The 10,784-nt window shown below is 42.8% G+C and overlaps 1 protein-coding gene and 1 pseudogene across 1 annotated transcript; both read right to left on the bottom strand.

The window, feature by feature from the left end:
- Positions 1–338: 338 nt before the first annotated feature.
- Positions 339–6,446, bottom strand: LOC100846586 (vacuole membrane protein KMS1). Its single transcript, XM_003564302.4, has 8 exons — positions 6,075–6,446; positions 4,094–4,305; positions 3,878–3,956; positions 2,683–2,985; positions 2,011–2,168; positions 1,603–1,719; positions 1,059–1,244; positions 339–964 (listed from the first exon to the last, which is right to left on the bottom strand). The coding sequence occupies exons 1-8, from the start codon at positions 6,157–6,159 to the stop codon at positions 785–787; spliced, it is 1,320 nt and encodes a 439-aa protein (XP_003564350.1). The 5' UTR covers positions 6,160–6,446; the 3' UTR covers positions 339–784.
- Positions 6,447–6,898: 452 nt separating this feature from the next.
- On the bottom strand, positions 6,899–7,816 carry LOC100843257 (annotated as a pseudogene).
- Between the last annotated feature and the right edge of the window lie 2,968 nt (positions 7,817–10,784).

Raw genomic sequence — 10,784 nt, 5'->3', positions numbered from 1 at the left:
TTACTGAACTGCTTGACAAATCTACGAGCCAAGCAGGGATGACCTTTACGGGCTTTGATGTCAGCCGGACATGTGACAGCAAGATGTTTTTTGCATCCATCCAGGCAGCGTGCGATTGAGCCAGGCCAGCAAAATCGGTGGCCTGAGCACGCTGCTACCTCGCCTGACCAGGCAGCAAATTTCGTCAGTCATGTTGTCCAACTCCAACCAAACAGCCTCTACAACTTTACAAGAACCACCAGCTTATGACACGATTCCGGAGAGCCATTAAAAACGTGCTGCTGAAACGCAGTAAAAGCAGTTTTAATACCATCAGTTTTATTTGCGAAAGAAAAACATAGCCAAAGAACTCCACTAGATATAGCTGTCTCCAATTGCAAATTCGCATTTGCTTAGTGAACGTGATAATAAAACATATCAACGTTGAATCCTATCAGGTGCCCTGGCGGCTATCGTATTTCCAAAATGAGCAGGTAAAAAGTACTATCTGTCGTACATCTTAGTAATGCAATCGTGCTAAACAAACAATTCCTAAAGTTCATCCATGTGACTTCTGAAAAATAACAGGCTTGGTCTCCTCAAGGAACTGCCAGCGGAGGCTCGGTGACAAAAGGTCGCAGCCATCACTTGGGGCAGGTTGGCGAAGCCCATGTTTCTGCTCACTGTACAGAAGAATACAACTTCTACCAGCGTTGGTATCATCTGCAAAGGGCCTTGCCAGGCGTTAAGGCTACTGAGGAGAATATTCGCAACTTGCAGCCAAATAAATACAACCATTTTCCTGTTAGTTAGTTTTAGAATGATTCAAGGACGAGGAATCAGTAATGAGTTCCATCTCTACGTCCTGCTGCCTTTTCCGATAATCCTGAGCCGTTGATGTGACAATCTTAACGAAGAAGTTCACAAGCACAAGCCATACTACAGTGTTCCAGACCAGTGCGAAAGAGAAATTCCACTGTTTATCCTGTACGGATGATATATAGTTAAAAATATCAATGAACAAATAAAGAAAAAAAAGAACAAAATATCAATGACAAAAAAAGGTTGAAAATACCAACCTCCATTTGTGAGGATGGTGAGACTGACACCGGTGGTGATAAATACTTCTCCTTGGCACTGTGGAGTTTGGCGATAACAGATGGCAGGGTGGCAGAAAACCCAGGAATATGGCCAAATATCCAGATTAATTCCTTTTCCATAAAATACAAGAGTTGGTTGTTGCATAACGAGATGATAAAGAGTGTCTGCAGAAGTGAGAAGGTAAAATTGATGTGTTAGTACAGGGAGACTGCAACTATTTATTTCAGGATTCCGGTTCACAGAAGGAATACCTAAACAATACTCTGAAATGATGGATATTAATACATGATCATCTATCTATTTATCTTATGGAAGCTCAAAGCAGACAAGTAGACCAAATCATTAACAGACCAAGTAAATTAACTAATTATGTACTCCCTCAGTTTCTAAATACTTGTCGTTGTTTTAGTACAAGTTTGCACTAAAAGAGCGACAAGTATTTAGGAACGGAGGGAGTAGTATCAAAAGAAAAGCAAATTAACATCACAAGATTTTAAATAAAGAAATGGATAGATGACAAACCTGAATATGAGTCTTGATGATGGCCTTCCCAATCAAAGTTGCAAAGAAGAACTCCCAAAATGGTATACCAAATTGACCACACATGATACCAGCAAGGTCAAACAGCGGGTTTGGAACCTAGTAAAGAAAAAGGGAATAAATTGTATGGCAAACTATATATCCATTGGGTCTTACTGCATGAAACTAGTTACATGTTAATTTTGTATAACAAAAGTCCCGTTGGTTTTTTTTTTTGGTATCAGGTAGAAAAATATAGAGTAGAAGCCAGCAAAATATGCAAAAGCTGCATGAACGATCTACTTTCAAAGCAAAATTCTAACAAGAAACAGTACATATACTTTCTTTTGTAAAGAAATTGTTGCTTAAAGGTATTCACATGACATGATGTAAGACAGGACATAGACTAACCGAAGCAAGTATCAAGATAGTGAAGAAGTTGAGATGCTGAGAGTGAGAAAGAAGCCAGCGTTTTGTGCGATTCAGAGTCGATGCTATTGGACCATCTTCTGTCGACGGAGCAACATCCAGCTCCTTAACAGCTTCTATCTCACTTCCTGACAAACGAGCTGCAACACGAGACATCATTTACTCAGTACGGACAGCTTGAAAAAGATAAACCTCAAAATAATGAAGACTCTGCATTCTGCAGATTTCAAGAACACACAAACTATGTTTTGCTAGAAATCTCTTTCCAGAATTTAATATTCGACCATTCCACTAAATTATAGCCCATAAATAATCAACTCTAGCATGTTTGAGAACATGTGAGTACATGACAATGAAACCAGTACTGTTTTGCTAGATTGGTCAGAGTTTTAAATTTTTCAAAAGAGAGGAAAATAAACAATAGACCATGCAGAATATTTTCTTTTTTTAGGAGGACCATGCAGAATATTACTGTAATGTATTACTGAAGCTGGTGAACTTAGGTAGCTATGGATGGGCATAAGTCAGAATGTAAATGGATATAATAGAAAGAACTAATATTATCTGCATATAAACTGAACAGTACTGTACAACTGTAAAAAGCATCAGATGGAATATCATCATTCTTCTGAATAAAATGCATTCCACAATTACCAGCTCGTGATATAAAATAAGGAGGAAGCTCGCCCAGTGCTGTCCCGATACCCCAAAGAACAGCTTCCAACTGAACCTGTGGGAGTAAATCAAAGACTGGGATCATCACTGAATGATCTGATGCATGGTACATTGGTGATCCAAATTCCGAACACTTCTTATCAAGCCATGATGGTGCCTGTTTAAGCTGTATGGTATCGTATGGAGCGGTCTTCAAATCAATTCGGCCACATTGAACGGCCTTGATAGTGAAGAGAGCAATATGGGGCCCAAGATAAAGCACAAATGTATGCAAACCCGAACCTGCATTTCAAATACTAATCATCAATTTCAAAAAAACAAACTCCTTGCCCCAGACAAACAAGAGTCTTATTTGGCAAATAGCACTTGGCAAGCTTCATTCCTACAAGTGTTGGCAATTTGCCATATGATTAAGGCAAACCTATCATCTACAGCACAAGACAACTGCTAATTAAGTGAAGTGAGAGTATGAAAAAAAAAAACCAAACAGAACCTTGCTGACCAAACATGATATTGGCTTTATCATTTCTAAATTTCTAAGTTAAGCAAATAATAGTTTAGCAGTTTGCCTAAATGATGTGATGATATCATCTGAAATTCTGACTACACAGATTCTGCTAAAAATATGAATACGGTAAAAATGTCCTTCTTTAGGTGCAAAAGAGGACAAGCATGATAGTATATAATGCAGTAATGCAGCAGTCACCCTTCAAGATGGCTTGGTGCATGAACTAATCATTGTGAAAATTTAGACCCAACAATGTAAAATGGCAGATTAACTTCTACAATAGAACTTGGAAATGCTGAAACTTTTGCTCTCCTCTCCGAATATAACCTTTTGAGATTAGTATGAGCTTTTTGAGATTTTGATCGAGGGCTAATAAGGTTAATATTCCAAAATTTTGATGCTGATATTTACCTTGTATGAACATAGAAATTAACTTGGAGAAATAGCAAACAATAAGGATGTGAGAAATATTCCAAATATATTTCCAGCTGACTAGTTCATGTTCGGGACATGCTTGAGCCCTACTTGACTATATAGTTATTAAACTATAAAAGGGAAACTACTTAGGACTAAAAAGGATTGATAATGAAAGACATGTTACATTTGTGTTTACTTTTCTATATGTAATTGAACTACATGATCTTCAAAGATGTTAATAACACTTACCTAGTCCAATTGACGAGGCAACGCCTAATGAAACCCACCACAACACAAATCTAGCATAATTAAGGAACTCCTGGACATGCTGCATAGAGATCAGAAAACAAACATTAACACTCAACTAGTTTACAAGGTACATTATCTAGTGTTATTTATATCAGTTTACTCATATCAACACAACTTTGATAAATAAAGTTTCACGTAGCAGGTAAGGTAGCACACCTTTTTGTGCAGACCATCTGTAACCAGAAGCGTAACTCCAGGAATTACCACCAAAACAATTAGGAGAACAAACAAAGCACCTTTACTTAGGATATATGTTGCTAATCTTTTGAAGTATTGCAACATAGCTAAGTTGAAGAAGTGCAATGTCCTGAATGGATGCTTTGTTAGCGTCAAATTCTCCAATTCCAATTTATGTTTCTCCCGAATTTCTGAAAAAAAAAAGAAACAGTTATGATACAAAGACACAGTATATCAACTTAAAGTTGGTTAAGATTTGCCACTAAGAGAGACCTAATTAAAGCAACATGTATCAGGTAGAAACGTACTCCCTCCGTCCCATATTAAGTGACTCAAATTTGCTCAAATATGGATGTATCGTCTAGAAACATGAAATATTTCACCACTTAATATGGGACGGACCGACGGATGGAGTAGAAGATACTAAGAACCTAAGGTGCCAGGTTTTGAGTAAAGAAAGGAGATGTATAAAATGCAAATGGTTTCCCTCATTAGCTAGACAGAACAGTATTTGCCTAGCCAGTAATTAGCTAAGCCAAAAACTAGGAGCTTGTTTCGTTTGCTGCCCAGGTTGCCAATGACAACATTTCGTTATGCCAAACTTTTTGGCTATTGATTGCATGGAAGCCAACTCATTGGCAAGCCCCATCTAATTGCCCATGTCTTTCTCTCTGTTGGCATGGCAAGCCCCATCTAATTGCCCATGTCTTTCTCTCTGTTGGCATAACGAGTGTCTATTAACATTTTTTGCATTCCCAAATGTTGTCTTGCCAAAACATTGGCATTGGCAAATAGGGCAGCAAACCAAGCACGCCCTAAATTATATACGCAAGGACGCCAGAAGAAGGCCTATTTATCAGAAACAGGTGATCCATATGACCATCAGAAAATGAATCAACCTGATGTTAAAGTCTGAAATTAATTTGCTGCATGAGGACGAATGATTCAGGACTGCAGTGGAGCAGTCACAATAGTAAGATCCTTTAAAATGGTACTCCCTCCGTCCCAAAATAAGCGATGTGGTCCGGAGGGAGGGAGTATAATAAATTAGATGCAATGAAATCCACGTCACTTATTTCTGGATGGAGGGAGTATAATAAATTAGATGCAATGAAACAACCAGTGTACTGGGGGACTTGATTAGCTTTTCTCTGGCTTGAGTTGTAACAAACAGAGTCATCCGCAGTGCAGCCAAGCTATACACAAGTTAATGGTGTGGAATATAGAACCAACTCAGCTATCAAGTAATCCACACTAGGCATCAATGAATTAAGAAACGACAATTAGTATGTGAAGTTATGAACACACGGGCAATAGTTCCTCAGACATACCTTCTAGTGCTCTAAAAGGCGCTATGCTACCTAGCAGCAATGCAGGAGGTCTCGCCCACCTTTAGAACAATGAATTCCATTTGCTCAATTCTGAATTAATGATTCACCGTAGATACAAACTTAATGTAGCACGTAAGGAAGGAAACGGACATGCACTCAGACTCTGCTAGCTTCCCATAAATACATGCATTACTGGGTAATCCAAACCAAATGATAACTTTCCGAATACAGGCTTAACATTTCTACCTTATTCCTCAAATCACTGTAGTTACAGGCTTATAGCACATGCGCACGAGACTAATGCATAGCTTCATACTGAAACGCCGCACTCACCAAACAATAACAAATCACAAGCCTAACATCCGCATTTGAATCCGAGCAAATTGTCATCCTACTAACACTGACAAATACCGACGTCTAGCATTTCCTCTCCGCTGGTATTCCCAATCCAACTGGACTCGACAACAACAGCCCCTTTCCAAATTTCACCCCCCTCATCAGACACGAATCTCAATCAGAGCGACACGAGCCCATTACGATTACGGTAGCAGCTAGCTAGCTTCGATCCAAAAAACTGGCAACGCATTGCTACCAAAACACACACAGAAAGAGGAAGGCGCGGATCTCACCTGATATGACACCGTCCCCAGCCCTTGACGAGCCCCGAGGAGGAGCCGCCGCCGCCGCCGCCGTCGTGATCTTCCGGCGCCCCATCGCTCCCACCGCGGCTCGAAAACCCTAGATCTCGCGGCCCCGATGTATCGGACCCACCATGGGACGCCCGGGTCAGGCTCGAAGCTCCTCCAAGGAGGCAAGGACTCGGAGGACGGTCGGAGAGGAGCCTGATCGGGCGCCGAGATCGGGGAGGCAGCGGTTGGATGGGGGCCGGAGCGCCGAAGTGCTGTCGTGGTAGTTCCCGTCACGCGGCTCGATTTTATATTTTCTCCGGCCGGGTTCTCTGCAGGCCGTTGTTTCCGTTGCTGCGGGTGCGAGTGTTCGACGGACCCGAACGCTGCGAAATTTGGAGGCGTTCTGAGCGGAGACGAGCTCTGCTCGTGGGGTCCATGTGCACGGCCCATGGTGGGTCCGATGTGTCAGTGGCACGCTGTCAAGAGGGAAGCGGTGCGTGTGGATGTGGTCGGTTGCACGCCGAGTGGGAAGTGAGCGGGAGACGTGCACGAGGAGGTGGGTGCGCTACATGGGGAGCCTTGCTACTTGTCGTTGCTTGCAAGGCGTTCCAAGGCATGGAGCGCTGGTAGAAAAATGCTTATACTCTGGAATAAAAAAACAAGGAAGATGCTCTTATCTCGATCTCCCATGTTGGGTCAATTTTCTGCAAAGTCGTCACTCCAATCCGATCTCACGAGAATATGCTCACGCACTTAGCAGGCGGTCGTTCTAAACATGGATCTTCGTATGAAAATTGAAAATCCAAGAAAAACACCCGTTACATCATAGAGCCGCTCATAAACACACATTACCACATCCATGCACTTATACAATGTGTATACATCATTGGAATCGTGCAGTTTTGAGATTAGCGATGTCACTAACTAGTCTTCGCAGGTGGTGACCATTTGTCGTTCACGGACCAGTCTCTTTGGCTATTTCGAGAATAGTCCATCTGAACTTGTACGGATGGTCTAAATCGAACACTCGCCTTCTAATCCTGTGATTCCGGACAGTGACCTATCTAATCCTGGTCCATTAACCCTCTGACCCGAGATTAGTTGTTTGTTTGCACCGGGATTACTAACTTGACGTGTTAGGAGGGGATTGGGCACTGCATGTGGGTCCCTCACGGCCTAATTAATTGTTGCTGACGACCATGCCAATGGTGCAGGAGGCGGTGGCGCAGAATCCCATGACGAGTTGCATCTCCAGGACGAGCGTGTAGGTGAGTTCCCGGCCGCCTCCTGCCAAGGCTGAGGATGAAGCCAAACCAAGATTGTCCCTTGGTGACCCCCGCGGGCCGGTCGGACGAGGCGTGCAGGCCCAACACGATGGCGCCCACGGTGAGCAACGCCACGACGTTCGCGGAGAAGGCCGTCTGGCCGTAAGCCGTAGCCGCACGATGAGGAACGCGAAGAAGACGGTGAAGGCGGGCTGCGTGGAGATGACGATGGCGGACGTGGAAACGGGCATGCAGGGGAGCCTGTAGGCGTAGATGAAGTCGTCTGTGCCCGTGGCCAGCCCGAGCACCGCGGCGGCCAGGAGCGTCCGCGCCGGCGTGAGCACCACGGGCGCGTCGGGCCAGGTAGGAGGCGCACACGGGGAATAGAAGCAGCGGCCAGCCGCCGGTCTTGAGCCAAGCGGAGAGCCACATGCAAGGCCGAATCCCCTCCTAACATGCCACGTTAGTAATCCTGGCGCAAATGAACAGCTAATCTCTGGTTAGAGGTTAATAGACCGGGATTAGGTAGGTCAGGGTCCGAAATCACGGAATTAGGAGATGAGGGTTTGATTCAGACGATCCGTATAAGTTCAGAGTTGAAAATGAACTACTCCCTTATCCATTTGATGTGTGGAGTCATGTGCGTGTCATTCTCTTATTTTTTAGGCGCACACATCTATGAGGACATATGTGTGATTTGTTTGTTTGTCTCGCTCTTCTTCCTAACATTCGGATTACATCTTTGGTACCTAGATCCTTTTTTAATTTATCATAATAACTGAAAAAGTTTAGAATGAAGCACATGTGGATAGGTCAGAGAAGAATCAAATGTGTCTTGTTGGTTTCCTCTCGTCATGCACTGAGGAGGCAGAGGACCAGCAAGGGCCCAATGCCCCTGTGATTCAAAAATTGTGTCTCAATTCCTGCTTTCTCAAACTATAAGCCCCCTTATTCAACTACAAATCATTCGGTTTGTAGAAAATGCAGAGGATTTTCACAGGATTTTAACCCTCAGGAAATTTTCCTATGTGTAGCATTCGTTTCACGGGTAATGAGATCATAGATTCCTAAGGATTTACCCCAAATTGACCTAATTCCAAAGGATTCTACACATTAGGTGATAGCTCATGGAAAATTCCTAAGGATTGAAGTGCCCATGACATCTCAATCCTCTACTTTTCCTATTCATATGATTTCAAAATCCTGTAAACCGAATAAGCCCTAATAGTTTCACCGCATGACTATTATGCAGCATACATGAACTTTTCTCTAGTCGAGCGAAGCATACACCATTTTCATATACCATATGTTTGAGTACATTTCTCCTTTGCACACACTATTTTAGTTATTGCAAGAACATGAAGAATATGAACTAATTAAATGGCTTGTAAAAATTGTTTCAACAGAACTAAGAATTTATTTTGGTTAAATACATCATCTAAAGTTCGTTGTATAAATAATCACAGAAAGGAGCTCAAGGCATAAGAAGAGCGATAAGAATCTTAGTTTGGACTACACCAATCTATTGTCTTGCAAGAATTATAGATTGTGTTCTCATCATTGAAGTATTGAACAAAAAGAGTAAATTAAGAAAAACATTTTTTGGGACAGTTGTTTCGCCGAACCACAGTTAACGCAAAACCATACGCAGAATCACACATTTCTAGTCAGTTTGTCTTGACCAGCCGAAACTGGTAGGTTTGGTGATTTGACTTGATTTCTTACAGGTGGCTCCCACTTGTCGGATGCCACGTCGGTATTAACCCGACTTGTTAACCCTGCTGCGGCTCGAATACAAGTGAAAAAAAATAATTCTTAAAGCTCATCCGTGTAGCATTTTGGCCACATCACAACTGAATAAAATAAAGGTGTGGCTATATCTAAGTCTCATGACTTTTAAGCAAAAGAATTAAATCTAAATTGACAAATCTGAGTCGTTGGATTAGTATCTAGTAGATCTCATTTACTCTTTTTTCATCGTCCGGCTGAGGAACCAACTTTTCTTAACTAAAAATCAGGCAATTTAGATATAACAAACCGTAAAATAAAGTAGTTAAACAGTGTAGCCGTCTACGATAGTTGGGTTACCTATAAAAAGGTTTGTAACGTGGGTTTCATCTTAACACTCATAGTGGATCTTAATCGTCCTAGGATTTCTATAACACAAAATTTGTAAAATAAGGAGCGAAGATGCCATCTCCTCCCCCTGCATAATCCCCCTTCTGCTTAATGATGTAACTTTGGTTTCCATTAAATAAAGAGGGTTTGTGCTTTCAAAAAAAAAAGGAGCGAAGATGCCGTAAGTGTGAGCATTCATAGCTGATGTGACAGAAAAAATGTTGTAAAAAAAATAAACGAAGAGAGTATCACACGGAAAAGCAGGAATGTAGTCATAAGCAGTAAGAATCACATGTTTTCTTCGAGCAGCAGCTCCTAAACTTTTGGAAGGTATGTCAGGATCCCACGTCTGATGCATGGTTTGGCCGGTGTGATTATAATATGCCGGAACCAAACAAAACACATTTTGCACATTTTTGTATTAGCCACGTAGAAAACCACCATCTCTCAATCTCGCATGACTTCAAACAAAAAAATCCCGAAAGGTCCTCTCTAACCATGCCTAATTCAGAAACAAAGCTACTCCAGGCGGCACAACTGCAGGCTTTCGTTCCCCCCGATGACATGAAGTTCACGCGTGTCTTAAAGGAATTACCCAGTATTTCCCACCTGCGCGCGTTGGTCCAACCGAGCATCATGCATGCCAAGGAGGGGGAGCTTGAGGGAGAAGCGTCCTAGCTTAACCCTGGTACTGGTAATTATTGCATATGGCTTTGTTCCAGCATGATTAACGACGTTGGTTACTTCTCTAATCTATAGTCCCCCTTAATTAAATTACCAGTGCGAAGTCTCGTGCTGAAACTAATTTAATACGGCGCATGCGTACGCACGCATGTACACGCGGCAGCTTCAATCCACCTGTGTCACTAACGCGAGCGCTTGGGGAAGATCCGCGAGAACGACCTCGCACCGTACGGAGATCACCGCCGCAGGCAGAGGCAGCATGATTGATTGATCGATTGATTGAATCGGAAGGGAGTTTGGTGTGGCAGGGGAGGCAGAGCACTCACCACTCTCGTGACTGACAAAGGAAGGAAGAACTGTGCACGAGGTTTTACCCAAGTGTAAAGCAAGCCGAAGCCTCCGGTCACTTTACCCATCCATCCGACTCTCACATACGCACGCACCACACCCACCTGCAGTTAGTTTTCCTCACATGCTCGTCAGGATTTCGGCCCCCGTTTGTGGCGATATAAAAGGCAGGCGAGGTAGAGGACGGCCAGGTCGAGCTTTACTGCTTTAGCTAGAGCATGGGGTGGCTCCGGTCCCTCGTCTCCCCGCTGCGGAAGCTCTGGTGCCAAATGAACACAGTGCAGCGGAAGAGTAT

This window comes from Brachypodium distachyon, chromosome 2 (assembly GCF_000005505.3).
Source record: "Brachypodium distachyon strain Bd21 chromosome 2, Brachypodium_distachyon_v3.0, whole genome shotgun sequence".
NCBI lineage: Eukaryota > Viridiplantae > Streptophyta > Magnoliopsida > Poales > Poaceae > Brachypodium > Brachypodium distachyon.
Note: the sequence above shows the minus strand (reverse complement) of the source record. Positions and strands in the feature narration are given on the sequence as shown.